This window comes from Ranitomeya imitator, chromosome 4, assembly GCF_032444005.1.
Source record: "Ranitomeya imitator isolate aRanImi1 chromosome 4, aRanImi1.pri, whole genome shotgun sequence".
Lineage (NCBI taxonomy): Eukaryota > Metazoa > Chordata > Amphibia > Anura > Dendrobatidae > Ranitomeya > Ranitomeya imitator.
Window position 1 is genome coordinate 353,493,133 of NC_091285.1, and position 24,081 is coordinate 353,517,213.

Genomic DNA, 24,081 nt, shown 5'->3' on the forward strand with positions numbered 1-24,081 from the left:
CCTTCCTTCCTTCCTTCCTTCCTTCCTTCCTTCCTTCCTTCCTTCCTTCCTTCCTTCCTTCCTTCCTTCCTTCCTTCCTTCCTTCCTTCCTTCCTTCCTTCCTTCCTTCCTTCCTTCCTTCCTTCCTTCCTTCCTTCCTTCCTTCCTTCCTTCCTTCCTTCCTTCCTTCCTTCCTTCCTTCCTTCCTTCCTTCCTTCCTTCCTTCCTTCCTTCCTTCCTTCCTTCCTTCCTTCCTTCCTTCCTTCCTTCCTTCCTTCCTTCCTTCCTTCCTTCCTTCCTTCCTTCCTTCCTTCCTTCCTTCCTTCCTTCCTTCCTTCCTTCCTTCCTTCCTTCCTTCCTTCCTTCCTTCCTTCCTTCCTTCCTTCCTTCCTTCCTTCCTTCCTTCCTTCCTTCCTTCCTTCCTTCCTTCCTTCCTTCCTTCCTTCCTTCCTTCCTTCCTTCCTTCCTTCCTTCCTTCCTTCCTTCCTTCCTTCCTTCCTTCCTTCCTTCCTTCCTTCCTTCCTTCCTTCCTTCCTTCCTTCCTTCCTTCCTTCCTTCCTTCCTTCCTTCCTTCCTTCCTTCCTTCCTTCCTTCCTTCCTTCCTTCCTTCCTTCCTTCCTTCCTTCCTTCCTTCCTTCCTTCCTTCCTTCCTTCCTTCCTTCCTTCCTTCCTTCCTTCCTTCCTTCCTTCCTTCCTTCCTTCCTTCCTTCCTTCCTTCCTTCCTTCCTTCCTTCCTTCCTTCCTTCCTTCCTTCCTTCCTTCCTTCCTTCCTTCCTTCCTTCCTTCCTTCCTTCCTTCCTTCCTTCCTTCCTTCCTTCCTTCCTTCCTTCCTTCCTTCCTTCCTTCCTTCCTTCCTTCCTTCCTTCCTTCCTTCCTTCCTTCTCATTCCGGAGATATGGCAATGGGAACCCTTTAGCCTGTATTTAATATTCGTAAAAAAATAATCACAGTGTACTGAAATGTTTAGGTGCCTATTATATTTTTGTGCAGACCACAAGAGCATAGAGGTGTGCTTGATACCTTATAATGCTCTAATAGAATAGTTTATAAGAAAATGTCTTATAAATGTTATAGGATTGATCCCAATAACTGTGCTCTGCAGAGCCCCCTCATGAAAGGCTTGGAGGGGCACATTCTCGACTTCTGCTTCATTCACTGTCTATAGGATTAATTGAAAAGCAGAGCTCTGCACTCAGTTTTCTCCTACAGTTCCATAGACTGGACTAAAATACTTACCAATAATTAAATCTGATAGGCGAATAAAGTGTTCTCTTTTTTTGGCAGTATAATAGACAATGAATGGAGCACAATTTGAGCATGTGCACCTCTGCTACATGCAAAAGGAGAGTTCGCAGTATATAACTAGAAGGACAAAAAGCGTAATAGGGTCTTATCCAGGATGACAATTATGATGGTAGATGAGAAATTGCTCACCTGATATAGTTGTGTGTCCACAACCAAAGATGATACCTTATAAAACTGCTGCCATAGATAAGATGGAGAGAAGAGTGCTGGAAGAAGAGAAGGGGTTAAACCTGCACTACAAATGGACTTATGGAGCCATGGAACATGATGAAGTAGGAATATTGTTACACCAAAATGTCTTCTTCATGGCAAGCCAAAGGTATGGTTTGTCATGAAGAAGAAGTTTTGGTGTAACTTCAAAACGCGTTGACAATAAACTACATTCCTACTTCATAAAGTTCTCTGGCTCCATATATTGATAAGGAGACAACAGAACCTAGTTTGTGGGATCTACAGCCCCATCTCAGGATAAACTGGATGTCTGAGCAGTTGGACCCTCAGCCACCAGTAAGTTACTCCGCATCCTATGGATAGGGAAGATTTACAATTTTGGGTCTTATCCTTTAACCCCTTTGCCAGAAATGACATGGAGTGTAGACCCTAACTAGTATGGCAAAAAATTATTGTGTTTGTTTTAAAAATCAGAGTTGAAATCCCTTTCCATTGTGAATAAAATAATTTAAAGTAATAATTTAAGTAATTCCATGTATGTTAACTATTTTTATACTATCTGCCATTTATTTATAAGGTTCTGGTTCTGATGAAGAAGAAGGTAAGCATCTGCCTTTAGGCATTTTAAAAAATATGTGTACACCACTGTGCAATTTCAAGTAATATTAACGCGTAACTGTCATTATAATTTTTATCCAATAAATTGATATTACATGTGAAAATAAGAAATTGGCTTTTTTTTTATCCTCCTGAGCTGATCTTTCTCAATTTACTGGTAAAATCTTTAAAATTTAGATTATTCAGTGAAGACAGATTTTCCCATTGATGAGAAAGCAGACATTCTGCTGAAAGTCTGTATTCACCGAACACATATTTTTACCTGTGAATTTGAATTGAGAATTTTAAGAATGAAAGATCAGTCCCGGAGGAGAAAGAAGCAGATTTCTCTATTAATACAGTATATATTGCAGTTTATTAATTTTATACAGTTATACTTTAACTCCTTAACAACCACTGATATGCATTAAAATGGCGGCCACTAAGGAACTTTTTCCCCTTATTCGAGAATATGTCTATAGCGCTCCCCAGATTCTGAAATTCTCCGTGAGTCCCTGGAGAACATGATCAGGGACAGACAGATATTTTCTGGTCCCTGATAACGTGATCACCGTTATTCAATAAATAACGGCGATCACATAAAAACAAAAGTGTGCCCACTATTAAAATAATCTCTCTTTCTTCTAACATCGTAAACATGTCAGAGGAGAGAGAAATTATGTCCCAAAGCCTCCCTCTGGTACCTCTACCATTCCCCGGGCCCTCTTGCTCAGTTCCCCAACCCTTCGCCTCCTCTTCCTGAAAAGAAATGGCGGGCGCATGCCCAGTGCTCTTGCTGAGACCTGCTGGCCAGCACATGGCAACAGCAGGTATTTTTCATATTGGTTCCTTTTGATCACTGTGACAGACCCTATTACAGAGATGAATAGCCAATAATTAGTATATCATCCCCTGGTGTTAGGAGTTAAGAAATAGTGTTGGGCTTAGGTTTACAGTTGGGCTTAGAGTTAGGATTGGGGTGGGGCTTATGGTTGAGGATAGGTTTAGGGATAGAGTAGAGCTCAGGGTTAGAGTTGGGTTTTTTCAAAAGTAAAAAAAAATGAGGACGATATGACTACTAGTATTGAGCGCAAGTGATTGCTACTCAAGGTTGTGTTGGATATTAGTGTATGCAATCCCCGCATGTTTATTTTGGGAGTCTAACAGCCACAAAAGAGAGATCAAGCATGTCACTCGAGTACTTCCAATACTTGGTGCATACCCAAACACTCGACGGAAACTCGATAAGCAAACACTTAAGTTAAACAGTATTGATGACATGTTCAATATGACAACCTAATGTTCTTAAATTCTGTGTAGTACCTTGATTTCAAAATCCTCACTATACCCATGGATACAATCCTTGAGGGGTGTAGCTTCCATAATGAGGTTAGTTGTGGGTGGTTTCTGCTGCTAGGTCACCTTAGGGCCCTGAAAATGTATCTTGTCGCCCACAATCTATTTTAGCCAATTTGTGTTCCAAAATTCAAATATTGCTCCTTTCATTCCTAACCCTGCCGTTTGTCCTAACAAAACTTTTTGACTGCATGTGGGGTATCACTGTGCTCATAAATTGGGTAACAAACTGTGGTGTCCACTTTTTTATGTTACCTCTTGCAAAAGTGAGAAATTTATGATTAAAGATTTTTGTGTAAAAACTTTTTCAATATGATAACCTAATGTTATCAAATTCTGAGTCACACCTGTGTTTTCAAAATACTTACTATACCCCTAGGTAAAATTCTTGAGGGGTCTAGATTCTTAAATGGGATCAGATGTAGGGGGTTTCTGCTGTTTAGGCATTGTAGCGGCACTGCAAATATGACATGGTGCCCGCCATCTCTTTCAGCCAAATTTGTGTTCCAATATTCAAATATTGCTCCTTCTACTCCAAACCCTGCCGTTTGTCCAAACAAACTTTTTGACTACATATAGGGAATCGTGGCACTTGAAAGAAATTGGCTAATAGTGATGAGTGAGTATACTCATTACTCTGGTTTCCCTGACCACGCTCGGGTGGTCTCCGAGTATTTTGGCGTGCTCGGAGATTTAGTTTTTGTCACCGCAGCTGCATCATTTGCGGCTGCTAGACAGGCTGAATATATGTGGGAATTCCCTAACAAACAGGCAACCCCCACATGTATTCAGGCTGTCTAGGAGCCGCAAATCATGCAGCTGCGGCGACAAAAACGAAATCTCCGAACACTCCCAAATACTCGGAGACCACCTGAGCATGCTCAGTGAAACACGAGTAAGGGCTCATACTCACCTGCGAGAATCTCAGATGAGTCTCGCATGTTAATACCCCGCACTGCACCCGTCACTCAGATCGGAGCGTGCAGCCGCATAGGAATACATGCAGCCGCACGCTCCGCTCCTGAGTGCCGGCAGCAGCGCCGGGTATTGACGTGCAAGACTTATCTGAGTTTCTCGCAGGTGATGAGTCCTAACGAGTATACTTGCTCATCACTAGTGGCTAACAGACTGCTGGGTTCACTTTTTAGTGTTACCTCTTGCAAAAGTGAGAAATTTTGGGCTAAAGCAACAGTTAGAGGTAAAAAAAAAAAATTTCATTCCATTTTACATTAATTCCTGTGTAGTGATTGAATGGTTAAAAAATTTCCCAACAACAGTTTTAAAGTATTTGAGGGCTGCAGCTTTTAGAATGTATCCCTTTTGGGGAGTTTCCAATATATAGGCCCCTCAAAGTCCTCTCTCTCCCAGCAGGTCATGGCAACAATAGCAGTAAAATCTGCACTAAATTAAGGCACTCCTTCCCTTCTGAGTATTGCATTGTGCCTCAAAAATAGTTCCCAATTACATGTAGGGTATTGGCGTACTCAGAAGAAATTGCACAACAAATTGTGAGGTCCATTTTTTTCATTATAGCCCTTATAAAATTAAAAAAATGGGGCTAAAACAAAATTTTTATGGTAAAAATGTGATTATCCTTTCTTCACTGTCCAATGGTATAAATTTCAGTGAGGCACATATGGAGTAGACATGCTCACTGCACCCCTAGATGTATTAATTGGGAGATGCAGTTTGTAAAATGATGTCACTTATGGGGGTTTTCTGCTGTTCTTACACCTCAGTGGCTCTGCCAGCGTGATATGGCATCCTTATTTATGACGCTTCTTCCTATCTGAGCTTTGCACTGTGCCTCAAAAGTAGTTTTCGACCACATATAGGGTATTAGTGTACTCAGGAGAAATTGCACAACATATTGTACAGAACATTTTGCTCCATTACTAGTGATGACTGAAGAGTGAAATATTTGGATTCGGGAAAATCGGCACAAATAATTTCTAATATCCAAATAACAAATCCAATGCAAGTCAATGAGAAAGCCAAATATTTTCTGCTGGACCCAACTAACAGGTCTGGGGCATGAGAAAAAAGCTGAAATGGGAAAGAGCTAAAACTAAATGTGAACAGCATGGAGAAGATGCCTGCATTCCTTTCTGACTCACGTATCATATTTGGGAATAATGTTGTCAGACTATTGCGCTGGCTTCACGGATTTTTGAAAAGACCTACTAAACCAAGCTAAAAAAAATTTTTTCAGGGAAAAATGCTAAGAAGCATTATTTCCTACATAATTGCATGTGTATAAAGCAAAAAATATATATATATACCTCCCCTTTGGCATATGTTCACATGGAGCATTTTGGCTTTAGTTTTTCCTTTAACATTTGTGAGGGCTTTCACTCTTACATTTGGAAGGACCCTCTCTCATGCCAAATTGTTAGCTAGATAGTGGAATACATATTACCCATCTCTTTACAATGCCACTTCAAACATGCCCATTTAAATGTTGGTCTTTGCCCACCACCACGTCCACTGTCATGTCATCATGCAGCCCTTGCTGACAATTAGCAGAGTGCCAGCAGGTGCTGTGAAACCTGAGTTTGGTAAGGGCCCCCAGGTGGCCCTGTATCATACGTTTGGGAGAGCTCTCACTCCTACAATCGTGTTAAATAGTTAGCCAGATAGTGGAATACATATTCCCCACCCTTTACAATGCCATTTCAAACATGCCCATTTTAATTTTGGGCTTTGCCTGCCACCACCACCACCATGTCCACCACCATGTCATTATGCAGCCTTCGCTGACATTTAGCATAGTGCCAGCAGGTCCTGTGAAACCTGCGTTTTGTAAGCTACACAGTTCTTTTTTGCCATCGGATCCCAATGGAACAACTGTTATAGCGGGTGAAGCAGCTTAAAGATGAATATAATACTGGAGTTTGGGGAGCTGTATGATCAATGTCAGTAAATTCTACCAGACACCAAAAGCATTTGATTTGAATTCTGAATACAGTGTATGCAACTGAGGGCCTGTAATGTGGTTAGTCTGTTAGGCCTGAAACCCATGTCAGGAACATGTACAAGCTTCATTTTACTTGGAAGCAGCCTCCTCAAGGGAAAGAGACAAGAGTGCTATTGTCCAATCCACACAAGCCTACACATTTTCTGTTGGTTTAATGAACAGCATATCTTTATCTAGCAGTTTTGTGACTGGAGCAAAGCCTGCAGAGATACGCAAACATATTTATTAGACTATTTATCTCTAATTTTTGTGAGTCTGCTCTTGCCATGTGAAAGAAAATCTCTGAGTTTTACATCACTGATGACATTAAGAGCAGCACTTTACCAGTGACTTTGTCACAATATACATTTTTTGGTTGCAGAAATCTCTGCCATCAATTTGCCATTCGCCATTGTGCGATAGTAACATTATATCCAATATGGTCTATTTTTATTCTATAGCAAAGAACCAAAGTTGGCCACCAATGTATAACATATTCTTGTCTCTTCCTATTAAGCATAGTATTTTATTAGCTGTAACAATAAGTAAACCTTTTTTTAAGGGGACATCTAAAATGTTTCTTTTTTTTTCACATTTTAATAGTAATTATGGAATCACCACCAGAAGAGAGAGAAATGTCTGGTAGCTATATTGCACATGCTGTATTTTTATTATTTAATTTTAAGTGAACAATGGATGATACAGATGAAAAATGTAATTATGTAGATTTTTGCATTGATTACTAACAAATGTGTCACAATTATGAACAAACACAATGAAAACTAAAACATACGCAAACAATGGTGTTGTTCATGTCTTTTACTGTGCACGAAATGCAGGGACAAAAAACAAGTGAAGTCTTGAATTCAATGAGCTGTAGATGCCTTTATAGCAGCAATCATCTTCACCAAACACTTGCAATAGAAATTAGTACATTTTGCACAACATTTAGATGGTGCTTTGGACCATTGCTCCTAGCAAATGTGTTTCAGTTCATTAATATTTCTGGAATTCCTTGAATACGCAACCCTTCAACTAATGACAGACTAATTCAATAAGGTTATGGTCAAGACTTTGTCTTTGCAATTCCAAAAACATTTTTTTTTTTTTCAAAAATTCTTTAGTTGATCTACGGTACTTGTGGCATTTGGATCATTGCCTTCTTGCAGCACTCAGTGTCTCCTCAATTTGAGTTTATGACCTACTGCTCTTTGATACACATTTGGATGTGTTGTTTTCTCCTTGATCTCGAGGCTTCCAGGCCCAAGTAAGGGGTGTGGGGACCAGTCCTAAACCATGAATCTCCCTCCAGCATGCTATTTATAGTTGGGATGAGGCTTTGGTGTAGGTGGGAAGTTATTTTTTACATTTCTCTAAACATATTTTGGTTCATTTTTGGTAAAAAGTTTTTGTTTAATCTGTCCATTAGAATATTTTCTCAGAAGCCTTGCAGAATATAAATTTGTTGCAATGCTTTCTTTGGATAGCAATGTTTTCTTTTGTACAGTCATTCCTTAAAACACCATTCTTATTCTGTGTTTTTGTAATAGTTATTTGCAGTTTGAATAGTTTACACTGAGAATTTTTTTGCTGTTACCCTTAATTTTTTTTCAGACAACATTTAATTGATAATCGATGCAAAAATATAGATATATTCAAAAGACTTGCTTTTTGCCAACTTGTTTAGCCTATATTTTGACAAATAGTAATTGTACACTTCCTTTACAGGCCGCTGTGGTACATGGGGAAAAGGAGGTTATAAAACATTACTTGGCCAAGTATTTTATGCTAAATGCTCAAGCACTGTAGCTTTATGCTATCACCATATTGAAGAAGCTCCTGAATTCAGTGTCCAAGCAAAGCGCAGTAGTGATGGATCGTTAGAAAATATTCATGTGAAATTTGACAGCATTGAAATTGAAGTCAGTGCTATTGGCATCAACGTTAACAGTGAACTGTGAGTAGAAATACTATTCTAAGCATCACAAATCTGATCATATTTGCTAAAACAGTCACCTTTCTTTAAATAACTACATAATGACTGCTTGTTAAATAGGATCTTTTTTGTATATGTTAAACTGGTCACATTGTGATAAAGTAGCTGAAGATCTGAATAAAACAGTGTTTATTTCTCATCTTTGTTGTAGATTTGCTCTATAACCAGTGGGGCAATAGCAGAGACTCTTCACTGTTGGTGTATACTTTTTCCTCTTCATTATGTTGCCTAATCATAAGGAGAATGCGTCAAGCAGGTGGGAAAAAAGGACACCCCAGAGAAGTTCAGAACGACCTTTCTCTGTGTGATATGGTAAGACTGTATAACCATGTTACACTGATCTTACTGCTTGCACCTACTGTGATTACAATTGCAGGGGGAGGAAAGCATTGCTGTGAGTCAATCATTGCATATATCAATATGCATCTATACCAAACACACAGCTCTGCTTGCCTCTTAGCACTTGAAATCACAGATGATGCAGAGTAGGGTATGTAATGACACCCTGTCCTGTCGCCTCATCAAGTCACAGAGATCTTGCTGTGAATATAAGTCCTGGGACAAGAGTAGAGCAGTGTGTGGGATAGCTGCAGAGTGATGTAAGTGATATGCTGCAGCTCTCATCTCACATCACTGTCACTGGGGGTGGAGGAGAGCAGAGTTGTGTGTCATTACATACACGGCTCTGTACTACCTGAGATTTATTAAAGTGTCAGGAGTAGAGCAGTGCTGCGTGTCTGGGATAGATGCAGAGTGTGTGTGACACACAGCTCTGCTCTCCTATCCATCACACTTGTAATCACAGTAGGTGCCAGCAGTGTGACCTGATTGGACATATCAGTCTTACCATATCACATACAAAAAGCCAGTACTAAGCTTCTCAGGGGTGTTTATTTTTTTCCCTGCACGATGCTGCTTCTTATGATTGGGCAGTGTCATAACAGGTGAAAAGTAAACACCCGCAGGGAAGAATCTCTACTAAAACCCCCTTCATTACATTCCGAATTAGCATATAAACTTTACAAGTTAATATTTCCGCAACAAAGATGAGAAACAATAAAATAAGGCCAGTTTAGCATGTAAACAATGGTGACATGACCTCTTTAACTAGCGTAATATTGCTATCTTAGTGAATGGCCAAGATGGCTAATTGCCGCTGTACAACTTTTTAACTTTTATGTGTTTAATGGATTGGATGACTCTTAAATATTTAATTGGGCTGCAGAATATAAAGGTATGACTAAATAACAGCACGCAAAAACTTTAGGAAGTTGCATGCAAGCATGGAGGTAGAAAACCAGTGTAGATCACAAAGATGCAGTGTTGAATTGGTTGCATGATGGACATCATCTTCTGACGTATCCTATTGATATATAATAGAGTCTGTCACATTCCCCATTTGGTGTTCATCATTACAACTCGAAGAATAGCACAACAATAGATCTTTTTCTCGCCATCAAATATAATGGAATTTGTGAAAAAGGCTTTGACAGAGCTTCTAATTATAAAGTGGAAATGTTTACCTATTTTTGCTTGTTAGGCTGAATTCACAAATGCAGTTTATTTAGCAAATATCCAGTTTTAATGCTGTTTTCTGCGCCAATGTCAAAAGTGGTAATGAATATGAAAATGAAAAAAATGGAAATCATCTAAAAAAAAGTATAAATGTGCAGTACTGTGCAAAACTATTAGGCAAGTGTGTTTAAAATGCTTTATAATAGAAACGCTTTAAAAAAATACAAGTGCTAAGAAGTACAAGGGATGTGAATGTATCGGTATAAACTATGTATTTTGCTATGATCATTTCAATTATTAAAATTATTATTCCTGATATTATTTCTATTAGTATATTGTTATTGTAGATCAGGGAGGAAAATAATTATACCCCAGACTGATATCCCCAATATATTATCATCCAATCAGTATTGTATGATAGTCTCTTGTTCGGGGAATCACAATAAGATGGGCGATGAGGAGCAGACATAAGATAGACTGGAATGTACTATTAAATAGCTGTATTATCTATGTATCTTTTAAATCAGTACACTGATTATATTAGAAATTATTATAATATACAGTAACTCATCACTTGAAAGCACATTATATGGTTCTATAGGAGCATTAATAGCATACATATACAGTAAATGCAATTTTATCAACACGACCCTTATTTCAGGCGTTTGTTGTCTCCCTATACTAATGTCAAGATTGATGACCCAATGTGTTTTTCCCTGATTTCCTGGCTTCTTCCAGGGATGTAACACTGGGACATAATTTTTAACATAACTTATTTTAACATAATTTCTAACATAATTTTTGTTGAGTTTGACTTTTTAACTGATTTAGACTTAAATAGGCATGCTGATTTCAAAACTGCGGTTCGTTTTTTTTTTATCACATAAGGTTTTTCTCTACAACTTATCTTAAAGCAAATACTCTAGGCTGGAATGAGGGTAACACTAGTGCTATCCTATTTGTTGTGAGTGAACACCCTTGAGTGCTGTGTAGGGATGGGCGAACCCAAGCTGTAAAGTTCAGGACCATACCGAACACATAGTGTTTGGTCACATGGTTTGGTCATTCTGGAATGCTGTAGATAAGCCCCCGATGTATCCTAAAAGATGAAAAAAAGAGGTTAGATTATACTCACCCAGGGGCGGTCCCAGTCCGGTCCAATGGGTGTTGCGGTTGTCACCACCTCGCAGTCCGGGGTGCCTTCTTTCTCTTCCCCGCCTGCTCTTACCTCTTCTGGTCCTCTCCTTAGCCAGCAGGGTCACGCTCCGGTCGTCCGACGGCACTCCGGGGTCCGTCCCTGCAGACATGCTGCCCGGGTCCTTGCTCCCATGTCTGCTGCACTTCCTCCTTTCTCTCCCTCTCCTAGGGAGTGCATAGGGGGCGGTCAGGCGAGCTCTCTGGCTTCTTAAAGGGTCAGCCCCTCCCTACTCACTGCCCCTCCTCCCGGCCTATCACCTGGAGGCTGGAGGTATATAAGGATCTCAGTCACTCCTGGACGCCGCCTGGGCAACTTCTATTATCCTGAAGTTGCTGCTCCAGGTCTTATCCTGCTAGGCTTTTCAATCCTATTTGCCTGTCTTACTCTGTGTTCCTTTTTTCCCTAGGATCGAGTCTGGTCTCCACAGCATCCTGAGTCCAGTATCCTGTGTGGTTCCCTGCAGTCTTCTTCCTGCTTCCAAGTTCCACATTCAGCCCTGTTTTGTTTATTCATTTCTTCCTACCTCCTAGGTCGGTTTAACACAGGTGTCTGCCTCATCGGACCCTCTATTGGTGGTCTAGGGGAAATCCCTGTATAGGGGTCACTCCAAGCCTTGGTCTCCTTAGAGGTTTTCTGGTGTTGTGGCCCTGTGGCCTTCCTTTGGGGTGTCTCCCCTAGTGTTTGTATTACTGTACAATAATGCGTTTGAACCTGCTTTCCTGGTCTGGTTCTCCCTTCCTGGTATCAGTAACCGCTGTATTTGCGGTCCAGTGGGTCCACCCGATAGACACGTCTGTAGGGCGTGACAGATTTTGTCCAGGCCATGGACCCCGCTGATGCCAGGTTCGATGCTCAGAGGGAGCTCGCTAGTCTCCGCCAGAGCCAGGAACAGGTAGTTGCGTTCATGCGTACCCTTGAGGCCCGTCTAGCTTCCCCTGAGGGGGTGGATGCATCTTTCTCCTCTCATCTTGCAGATCTCCATCAGGAGTTGGATCAACAAGGACGGATGCAGACCCGGATGCTGAGTTACATGACGTCTGTGGACGAGCGGCTTTCGAATCTGCAGCGATCTCCTTCTGCTCCGGTCTACTCTTCCCCTCGCCTCTGCAAACCTACCAGGTACTCTGGGGATCCAAAGATGTGCAGGGGTTTCATCAACCAATGCCAGCTGCATTTCAGGCTTTTTCCTCATCAATACCCTACGGATGTGGCGAAAGTGGCCTTTCTGGCATCACACCTGGAGGGCGAGGCCTTGGCCTGGTTCAACCCACTACTGGAGAGAGAGGACCCCATTGTATCCGATTTGCGGGCCTTCTTGGACACCTTCCGGAAGATCTTTGATGAGCCAGGTCGGGTGGCTTCTGCCACGGAGGAGTTGTTCAACTTACAGCAAGGTACTCTGTCGGTTGGCCAATACGCCATACAGTTTCGCACTTTGGCTTCTGAGCTTCGCTGGTCTGACGAGCCCCTGATCGGTGTCTTCCGGAGAGGGTTATCCAGTCGCCTGAAGGACGAGCTCGCCGTACGAGATCTTCCAGGTACCCTGGATGAATACATCTCCCTTGCCGTCCGGATAGATCGCCGCCTACCAGAACGCACCAAGGAGAGAACCCAGGAGAAAAGACCACCTCGATTGGCACCCTCTTTTCAGAGGCCCCTGTTACCAGGTAACGCTTCTTCTGCTGAAGCACCCGAACCCATGGAGGTGGATCGTCTCCGGCTGAGTCCCCGGGAGCGTGAGGAGAGAGTCTCTATTGTGGTGGCTCCAACCATTTCCGCCGGCAATGTCCCAGAAGACCGGAAAACTCCTCCACCTAGGACAGGTAAGAGAGGCCATCCTAGGTGAGAGTGATACCTCTCTACCATTAACTGTTTCCATACAGGTGAAAGTCGGTGACAGGCGATTCTCAGAGTTGGCGTATTTGGACTCGGGATCTGCAGGTAACTTTATTCAGCGAGACATGGCTCTCCGCCTCGGCATTCCTATACACCCCCTGCAGCATCCCCGCATCATCACCACCATAGATGGGAGACCCCTAGTAGATTCCGTTGAGGGCATTACCAGTGAGGTGGAGCTTCAGATTGGAGCTCTCCATGCTGAGAGGATTGAGTTTTACGTGCTACCCACTCTCTCTCCGCCTTTCATGCTCGGTCTGCCATGGCTGCGTACGCATGAGCCAGTCATAGACTGGCGAAGTGGGGAGGTCCTGCGTTGGGGTTCAGCCTGCCATAGCCGTTGCCTGCTGTCCGTCCGGCCTATCCGTTTGCCTCCCTCACCTACGTCCTTGCCCGGACTTCCGGAGGCCTACTGGGCATTTGCGGATGTCTTCGATAAACGAGAAGCAGAGGTCTTGCCCCCGCACAGGCCTTATGATTGTCCCATCGATTTGGTTCCAGGTGCTTCTTTTCCTACAGGACGAATCTACCCTCTGTCCCCTGCTGAGACTCAGGCAATGTCAGAATACGTCACAGACAGTTTGGCCCGGGGATTCATCCAGAGGTCCACATCCCCTGTGGGAGCCGGGTTCTTCTTCGTGAAAAAGAAGGACAGGTCCTTGCGTCCTTGCATTGACTACCACGGATTAAACGCTATCACGGTAAAGAATAAGTACCCACTGCCTCTTATTCCAGAACTCTTCGATCGGCTCCGGGGAGCCCGGATCTTCACCAAGCTGGACCTGCGAGGGGCTTACAATCTTATCCGCATCCGGGCCGGTGACGAGTGGAAAACCGCCTTCAACACCCGTGATGGTCACTTCAAGTACCGGGTGATGCCCTTCAGACTGTGCAACGCACCAGCCGTTTTCCAGGAGTTCGTGAACGACGTCTTCCGTGACATGCTGTACGTATGTGTAGTGGTATACCTGGATGACATCTTGGTTTTCTCCCCAGACCTACCCACACACAGAAGAGACGTCCGACGAGTTCTCCTTCGATTACGGGAGAACCGCTTGTATGCCAAGTATGAGAAATGCCTCTTCGAGTGGTCTTCTCTGCCATTCCTTGGATACATCGTCTCTGACTCTGGGCTGGAGATGGATCCTAACAAGGTGTCGGCCATCATGAACTGGCCTCGGCCGGTCGGGATCAAAGCCATCCAGCGGTTCGTAGGATTTGCCAACTACTACCGGCAGTTTATCCAGCAGTTCTCGGATCTGGTCAAGCCTCTCACAGCACTCACACGCAAGGGAATACCTTCTAATGGATGGACTCCAGAGGCCGAGTGTTCCTTCCAGGCACTCAAACGGGCCTTCTCCTCCGCACCAGCCCTGCACAGGCCCGTCGCTGAGAAGCAGTTCTTTCTGGAGGTGGACGCATTCTCCACAGGTGCCGGGGCTGTCCTCACGCAGAAAGCCGCCTCCGGACGCATGGTCTCTTGCGGCTTCTTTTCGAAGGCCTTTACCCCCTGTGAGCGGAATTACTCCATTGGTGACCGTGAGTTGCTTGCCATCAAGATGGCCTTGGAGGAGTGGCGTTACCTCCTAGAGGGAGCGGTGCACCCGGTGGTGATCTACACCGACCACAAGAACTTGGCCTATCTCCAGTCTGCCCAGAGGCTCAATCCTCGTCAGGCCCGTTGGTCGTTATTCTTTGCTCGGTTTGACTACCGTCTTCATTTTCATCCCGCAGATAAGAATATCAAGGCTGACGCCCTCTCCAGGTCTTTTCTTACCAACGATCAGGAGGAGGAATGTTATGATAAAGTAATTCAGTACCGCAATGGACATAGAGGTCAGAGCACATACAGTGACCTGACAATAACCCAAAACATAGAACGAGCTCTGAGACGTGGGAACTCTGTTGACCGCAATTCCTAATCCTCTCCAACCACACTAGAGGCAGCCGTGGATTGTGCCTAACGCTACCTATGCACCTCGGCACAGCCTGAGAAACTAACTAGCCTGAAGATAGAAAATAAGCCTACCTTGCCTCAGAGAAATACCCCAAAGGAAAAGGCAGCCCCCCACATATAATGACTGTGAGTTAAGATGAAGAGACAAACGTAGGGATGAAATAGATTTAGCAAAGAGAGGCCCGACTTTCTGAACAGAGCGAGGATAGGAAAGGTAACTTTGCGATCAACACAAAACCCTACAAAAACCACGCAAAGGGGGCAAAAAGACCCTCCGTACCGAACTAACGGCACAGAGGTACACCCTCTGCGTCCCAGAGCTTCCAGCAAGCAGGAAAAAACAAATATACAAGCTGGACAGAAAAAACAGCAAACAAAATAGCAAAGCGGAACTTAGCTTTGCAGAGCAGCAGGCCACAGGAACGATCCAGGAGGAAACAGGTCCAATACTAGAACATTGACTGGAGGCCAGGATCAAAGCACTAGGTGGAGTTAAATAGAGCAGCACCTAACAACTTCACCACATCACCTGAGGAAGGAAACTCAGAAGCCGCAGTACCACTTTCCTCCACCAACGGAAGCTCACAGAGAGAATCAGCCGAAGTACCACTTGTGACCACAGGAGGGAGCTCTGCCACAGAATTCACAACAGAGGAACCTCGCCCCATCATCGATCCATCCAAGGTGATCATGGTTGCACCGCTTCGACTGTCGCAGGTACCTCCTGGTAAGACGCTGGTGCCCGAACTGAGTCGAGAACGCATCCTTCGCTGGGGACATTCCTCCTTACTAGCCGGCCACGCAGGTCTGACAAAGACTCTACAGTTGATCGGTCGGTACTACTGGTGGCCTGGGATGCGTCAAGAGGTGTCAGACTACGTCTCAGCTTGTTCTTCCTGTGCCCGCAACAAGACCCCCAAACGGCTTCCCACCGGTCAACTCTTGCCCTTGCCTATACCATCAAAACCATGGCAACACATTGCGATGGACTTCATCACGGATCTCCCTGCATCCTCCGGGAATACTGTCATCTGGGTCGTGGTGGACAGATTTTCCAAGATGAGTCACTTCGTTTCTCTGCCTGGTCTTCCTTCGGCACCCAAGCTGGCCGAGTTGTTTGTTCAACATATCCTCCGGTTGCATGGGTTACCCTCCAACATTGTTTCCGATAGGGGAGTACAATTCGTGTCACGATTCTGGCGGTCTCTCTGCAGGAAACTCGATATTGCCTTGGACTTCTCTTCGGCTTATCATCCACAGTCTAACGGACAGGTGGAACGGGTAAACCAGGTGTTGGCAGGTTTTCTACGACACTTTGTCAACGCACACCACGACAACTGGACGTCCCTACCGCCTTGGGCGGACTTCTCGTACAATAATCATGTTGGTGAGTCCTCTCGTAACACTCCATTTTTTATTGTATATGGGCAACACCCGAGGATCCCGACTCCCTTGGACATCGCGACTCCCAATCCTGCAGCAGAGGCCGTGGCTCACGACTTCGCCAACATCTGGAACAAGACTCGTGAGGCTCTTGTGAAAGCATCCCAGCGCATGAAGGACCATGCCGACAAGAGAAGACTTGATGCCCAGATGTTTCAACCGGGAGACAAGGTATGGTTATCAGCCAAGTACGTCCGCCTTAAGGTGCCCTCCTTCAAGCTCGGGCCTCGGTACATCGGACCGTTCGAGGTGTCCTGGAGACTCAACAATGTGTGCTATCGGCTACTACTGCCTCCTCTGCGAATACATAATTCTTTCTACCGTTCCCTCCTCAAACCTGTGATCCTCAACCGCTTCTCCCAGGATCCGGGAGAGCGTCCTCCTCCGATTTCAGCCAATGATGAGTATGAGGTCCGTGCCATCCTGGATGTGAAGAAGAGAGGGTGTGCCACATGGTACCTGGTTGACTGGAAGGGGTTTGGTCCTGAGGAGAGGTCCTGGGAGCCGGAGGGCAACGTCCATGCTCCTCGTCTCCTACGGCGGTTCTTTGCCAGTCGCCGCCCGGGGGGGCTTGGAGGGGGGGGTACTGTCACCACCTCGCAGTCCGGGGCGCCTTCTTTCTCTTCCCCGCCTGCTCTTACCTCTTCTGGTCCTGTCCTTAGCCTGCAGGGTCACGCTCCGGTCGTCCGCCGGCGCTCCGGGGTCCATCCCTGCAGACATGCTGCCCGGGTCCTTGCTCCCATGTCTGCTGCACTTCCTCCTTTCTCTCCCTCTCCTAAGGAGTGCATAGGGGGCGGTCAGGCGAGCTCTCTGGCTTCTTAAAGGGTCAGCCCCTCCCTACTCACTGCCCCTCCTCCCGGCCTATCACCTGGAGGCTGGAGGTATATAAGGATCTCAGTCACTCCTGGACGCCGCCTGGGCAACTTCTATTATCCTGAAGTTGCTGCTCCAGGTCTTATCCTGCTAGGCTTTTCAGTCCTATTTGCCTGTCTTACTCTGTGTTCCTTTTTTCCCTAGGATCGAGTCTGGTCTCCACAGCATCCTGAGTCCAGTATCCTGTGTGGTTCCCTGCAGTCTTCTTCCTGCTTCCAAGTTCCACATTCAGCCCTGTTTTGTTTATTAATTTCTTCCTACCTCCTAGGTCGGTTTAACACAGGTGTCTGCCTCATCGGACCCTCTATTGGTGGTCTAGGGGAAATCCCTGTATAGGGGTCACTCCAAGCCTTGGTCTCCTTAGAGGTTTTCTGGTGTTGTGGCCCTGTGGCCTTCCTTTGGGGTGTCTCCCCTAGTGTTTGTATTACTGTACAATAAAGCGTTTGAACCTGCTTTCCTGGTCTGGTTCTCCCTTCCTGGTATCAGTAACCGCTGTATTTGCGGTCCAGTGGGTCCACCCGATAGACACGTCTGTAGGGCGTGACAGCGGTCTGGTCTCATCAGATGACATCCTCTTCTTGTCTTCACGCTGCGGCTCCGGCACAGACATACTTTGTCTGCCCTGTTGAGGGCAGAGCAAAGTACTGCAGTGAGCAGGCGCCGGGCCTCTCTGACCTTTCCTGTCTTAGCAGTAGATACTGCAAACTCCCACAGAGTGCGCTGCCACACAGATCTCCTCTATCTGGATGACTGATGAAGGTCAGGTATTGACCAAAACGTCTCATTTATTTCTGGAAATTCTTCACTCAGTAAATAAGTTCTTCAACAAAGCTATACAAGTGCAAATTATTTCTACTCACAGCTGACGGATTTGGTTATCCTACTTGTGCACCACCAGAATTCCAGAAGTGCCGTGTTTTCCTAATTACCTGTGTACTCGTAATGACTTGGAGAATCATAATGACAGGTCAGTTTTAGCATTTAGTGAACATGGTAAAAAAAAAAAAACAACTGTGGAATTGCACTTTTCTTGTAATTTCATTGCATTTGGAATTTATTTCCCGTTTTCCAGTACACAATATGTTAAAACCAATGGTGTCGTTCAAAAGTACAACTTGTCCCCAAAAAACAAGAACTCACATGGCCATATTGACCAAAAAATAAAAAAACGTTATGGCTCTGGGAAGAAGGGGAGGAAAAAGCAGAAATTCAAAAACTGAAATACCCCTGGTTGCTAAGGGGTTAAAGCATACAACTTCTTCATCAGGACAAGCACAGCAGTGCAGAACAACCCATTTGCTCCTTCTTTTCTGCATATTTTCTACCTATACATTCATACTCCTCCTCCTTTCCTTTTCACTAAAAGTAATTGCAATATAAATTTGGAGCCAATCAGATACCTTCAAGAACTATATAGGAATACTTTTATATTCCCCATACCTTTTGAATCCACTTCTTGATTTGGACAGAAAACTGCATCAAAACTGGGCAAAAAAACTGGCACAAAAACTGTTTATGTGATTTTAGCCATGTTGTCGAATACCTTATTTTAGCAAATTATTACAAAATTGTTAGGTAGTATCTATGGACACAAATATTAAAGGAAGCTGACCTCATTTGTATAAAGAATAAGGCTGCTGAAATATGTTAGAAATTCCATGGTGAAATTGCTTTAGTAAGTGTATCTAAAATGTTATTTCTCCAATTGTTAACCATCACATGAACATAAATAACAGCTTTAACTGGAAGCAGAGCTTGGGTGTGGAAGATTGAAGTACTGTATGTATTAAAGGTATTTTTGAGTCAGTAAGGCTCAGCTGCGAATGCTGGTTAGGTACAAGGCGTATATTTATATTTAGTGCGTAATATTTTCATGGGTACTATTCATTTATTAAATAAAAATTAAAACAACGGTTACTCTTTAAATTGGTGTTTAGGCATTATGATTGATTTGCATGCAGTTAATTACCTTTTAAATTTAGTAGGGAAAAGTAAACATTACGAGCATTTTTGTAGTGTCTGAACACAATGCAAATTTATAAATTTTTCGGTCATATGGGCGGAGTTTTCAGGTGTTTGATTCACTCTTTCCTTACCCGCTGGCTGCATGCTGGCCGCAATATTGGATTGAAGTTCATTCTCTGTCCTCCGTAGTACACGCCTGCGCAAGGCAAGATTTTATTTTCTTTGTATTATATTGTTTTATTTTTTATTTTAATGCAGTGTTACAATACCTTATATGAACAAGAAGTTCCACATCCACAAAAGTGGCATTTATACTAAGGTCACCAGCCATCGGAATATCTTATCTTTGACATTCAGTTTAAGACTAAGTCATTTAGATGTAAGTATTTCCATATTCAATTTAAGTTAAATTTGCAACATAAAACAACCAGGATTTATTATTATTATTATTATTATTATTATTACTACTATTATTATTATACAGGGTGGTCCGTTTATATGGATACACCTAAATAAAATGGGAATGGTTGGTGATGTCAACTTCCTGTTTGTGGGACATTAGTATATGGGAGGGTGAAAATGTTCCAAGATGTTTGGTGACCATGGAGGCCATTTTGAAGTTGGTCATTTTGGATCTAACTTTATTTTTCCAATGGGAAGAGGGTCATGTGACACATCAAACTTATTGAGAATTTCACAAGAAAAACAATAGTGTGCTTGGTTTCAACATAACTTTATTCTTTCATGAGTTATTTACAAGTTTATGACCACTTATAAAATGTGTTCAAAGTGCTGCCCATTGTGTTGGATTGTCAATGCAACCTTCTTCTCCCACTCTTGACACACTGATAGCAACACAGCAGAAGAAATGCTAGCACAGGCTTTCAGTATCCTTGTTTCAGATGCTGCACATCTCGTATCTTCACAGCATAGACAATTGCCTTCAGATGACCCCAGCATCTGAAACAACATATACTGGAAGCCTGTGCCGGCATTTCTTCTGCGGTGTTGCTATCAGTGTGTCAAGAGTGGGAGAAGAGGGTTGCATTGAAAAGTCTCTGCTTCATTCTCTACTAATATCCTTTTTATTAAACTCTAAGACATCTGTATTGGACTCTCAAAAAATTCACCTTTGGAGATAATATATATGATAACTAACCAAAATATCCTTTTATCCTGGAAAGATCTTGGATTAAAATTCATTCAAAATGTACCTTTTGGGAATAATTTTCTTCCTTTTATACAACTTAAACTAAAATATAAAGTTCCTGATTTGATATATTATATATTACTGAGGAAAACTATTAGGGGACTTTTGATTCTAAATACCCTTTTCTCGAGTATGGGAATTTAATTTGCAATCACAACAACAAAACTTTGTGGAAAACCAAAAAGATCTAAAGAATCAGGATTATGATCTCCAAAAATCTTCACAGATAAGCAATTGGGAAAGAGATTTAAAGAAATAATTTCCTATTGAAAGCTCGAAAAAAAGCTATTTCCTTGTCATACACATCTAATCTCTGTGTCTCTCTTCACAAGGCATTTTTTAAGATGTTATCAAGGTGGTATTTAACCCCCAATAGATTGGCTGAAGCCATTATGAATCTTACACCTCTTTGCTGGAGAGAATGCGGAAATAAAGGAGACTTGATCAATATTTTCTAGTATTTCTCTAAAATCCAGAGTTTTTGGAGTGACATTTCCACTTTTTTAAAAAATTTTTTACTTGTAGCGACATTATTATCACCCCACAATTAGCTCTTCTTTCTCTAGAAATAGAGCATATCAACTCAGAACATAGATTTATTCTAATATACATTTTATCAGTGGCTAAAAATGCTGTAACTTTAAATTCGAAAAGAGCTACTATTCCTACACTTCAAAATATAATAGAGAAAACATAATTACTTAATTCTTACAAATATAGACTAGCAATTGTTAATAACACTTGGGAAAAATACCTATTTAAATGGAAACCATGGCTTGCCTTTTTGGAAAAAATCTCAGGCTGGCAACCTACTAGTCTAGATTTTTCTGTGTTCTGTAATTTTCGCAGTGCTGATGTTGCTGTAAGTTATTTCATAACAACTGTATCTCCCTTTTTTTTCTCTAAGATTTCATTTACCTTTTTCCTTTGTCCGTCCTTTTCTCCCTTCTTCTCTCCTTTCTTTACCTCCCCACTATCCTTAAGGGTATCAAGATCTGTATATTAATACTAATCCCTGACTTACCCTAATATCTCCCTTTTCTAAATAGTTAAAATTTGTTAATAAAAATGTATTTAAACAAAAACATTACAATACAAATGCAACCAATTGTCTTTAGAAAAAAAACACTGCTGTAATTTTTCTGGAGTGTCTGTGTTTGTAAAAATCGATCAATATATCGTCTTCTAAAAGACACCATATACAGTGCCTTGCTAAAATATTCGGCCCCCTGGAGCTTTTCAACCTTTTCCCACATATCATGCTTCAAACATAAAGATACCAAATGTACATTTTTGGTGAAGAATCAACAACAAGTGGAACACAATTGTGAAGTTGAACGAAATTTATTGGTTATTTTACATTTTTGTGGAATTTCAAAAACTGAAAATTGGGGCGTGCAATATTATTTGGCCCCTTTACTTTCCTGCCTCTGTGACCCCCTGCTCCGCCAAAACCGCTCCCCCACCTCCCCACCATAGCCAGAACTGGTACATCCGGACTATAAGATGCACCCCCCATTTTCCTCCGCCTTTTTAGAGGGAAAAAGTGCTTCTTATAGTCCAAAAAATATACGGTATCTGGGGAATACGTTATGATAAAAAAATCTTTATTGATTTCTTGTCTTTCTGTAGTATATAAAAATAAAAAGTTGTAGTAACAAAAATTTTGTTATTAATTTCTAGATACACCTTGAGAAGAGTTTTAAAACTGGTGGACTTTTGGGAGAGTCTAAACTTATTTTAGGTAAATCTATTTATCTATCTATATAAAAATGCAAAATCTGGAAAGTTTCAAATTAGATGTGAAATGCTATTTTTTTCTTAGATTAATACCAGTTTATGGAAAACATAAGTAATTTGTTTAGTCATGGCTGCAGCCACGCACTGGTGTAGAATCGGGTCTTTTTCACTTATACAGAAAAACTCATATATAGAGGGTGAAATAAGTATTGAACTTATCACCAATTTTCTAAGTAAATATATTGGTAAAGGTGCAATTGACATGATATTCTCACCAGATGTCAATAACAAGCCATCCAATCCACACAGGCATGACATCAAGCCATAAATGTTGTATAAGAATGAAAAAAGACAAAGGGAAAAAATTTTGAGCACATGAAGAGAGGTGCAAAAAAGCCATGTAAAGTTTTGACACCAGCTGAAATCTATCAGTAATTAGAAAGCAATGTTGCCATTTAGTGAAAAATAATATCAGCTAGTTCAACTGATGGCCTATAAAAAGATGTCTCATTGCCAAGTTGCCTCAAAAGAATCATCTTATGATGGGGAAAACTGGTGGTAAGCTACTGAAAGTTCCAGTGAGCACCGCTGAGATCATAATACGGAAGTGGAAATAATATAATTTCTTCATAAATCATCCACAACAAGGTGCTTCCAACAAGATTTTAGACAGAGTAGTGAAAAAATGATCAGAAGAGTTGTCCAAGAGCCAAGGATCACCTGTAGAGAGCTAAAGAAAGACCTGAAATCAACAGGTACAATAGTTTCAAAGAAAACTATAAGTAATGCCCACTCATCATAATTACTCCATTGCTGAACAAAAAAGCATGTTCAATCACATTTAAAGTTTGCTCAACAACATTTAGACAAGCCTGTGAAATACTGGGAGAATATAGTCAGGTCATATGAAGCAAAAATTGAACTCTTTGGATGCTCTTATGTAACCACTGTATGTTTTATTGCAATGTAATATTACAACTAAGGAATCCTAATGGGTAGCGTTGAAAAACTTGTGTTTGGAAGTACCATTGTCAAAAGTTGTTTTCCGCTCCAATCATTGTAAATCATATATAAAAGCATTTTTTTACTTAACTGTCTAAATACAGTAGTATATTTGTACATTTGTATGAATCCTGCAAAAAACTTAAGTCTTTCCCTCATCACTCTGCTCTTCCAACTGCAAGACTCTATCCTGATAACTGCGTCAAGTGTAAAGTGAAGCGGGGCGGTAGCTGTGGGCGAGACACTAATCTCGTATGCCATAGCACGTTACCTGAAAGTGGAGGTCCTGGCTGGGTGTGGACTTGTGCTGTGAGAGCGCTACACCCATCCAGGCTGCATGTAACCGATGTTGCTGCTTTGCCAGGACCAGATGTTTTACAGTTCAATGAGGGATACCACCATTTAAAAATAAACTTTCTTTTATTTAAGAATAATTTGGTATGAACAATATACAATAGATAGTAGGCATTTATCTTCAAGGATGTTTCTTTAACACCAAGCAACATCACACTCTATCTCCCATGGGTACTTCCACTTTTGCACAGCCCAGCACACTATCTTGGGAGATTCTGTTTTACTCTATGGGGACTGAATGGGTCGAAGTGTAATGCTATGGGCCCTCACAGCTATCTGTACACTTACCTCTGGCTAATAACATGGTAAAGCCTGCATTTATTGGAAGGTCGGACCCAACTGTGTTTGGATGTAATTAAAATCACAGCATGGTGAAGGGCGGGGTGTTCTAGTCAGAAAAAATAGTACATAGCATATATAGGTAAACTGACTAAACAGCAATCTAGTCTGAATTGGTGCATAACCAAAAAAGACTTACATAGCAAATAGATCAATGGCTGCACTCAACTGTACTAAAGCAAGGGAATGTGCGATACATTAAATGTGAATAGCATAATGGCTTGTGAAT

At 42.3% G+C, this 24,081-nt stretch overlaps 1 protein-coding gene across 22 annotated transcripts in view; it reads left to right on the forward strand.

Annotated features, from left to right (window-relative positions):
• The window catches only part of LOC138676110 (mucin-19), a 769,116-nt gene that overhangs the window by 158,192 nt on the left and 586,843 nt on the right, over nt 1-24,081 (forward strand). For 19 of the 22 annotated variants that reach the window (XM_069765013.1, XM_069765031.1, XM_069765021.1 and 16 more), the window contains 5 exons: nt 2,033-2,056; nt 6,968-7,006; nt 8,093-8,321; nt 19,466-19,586; nt 22,101-22,161. In XM_069765013.1, coding sequence (XP_069621114.1) covers nt 2,033-2,056; nt 6,968-7,006; nt 8,093-8,321; nt 19,466-19,586; nt 22,101-22,161 — 474 coding nt within the window. The remainder of the gene's footprint in view (nt 1-2,032; nt 2,057-6,967; nt 7,007-8,092; nt 8,322-19,465; nt 19,587-22,100; nt 22,162-24,081) is intronic. The other 3 variants (XM_069765020.1, XM_069765024.1, XM_069765030.1) reach the window with 1 other exon arrangement.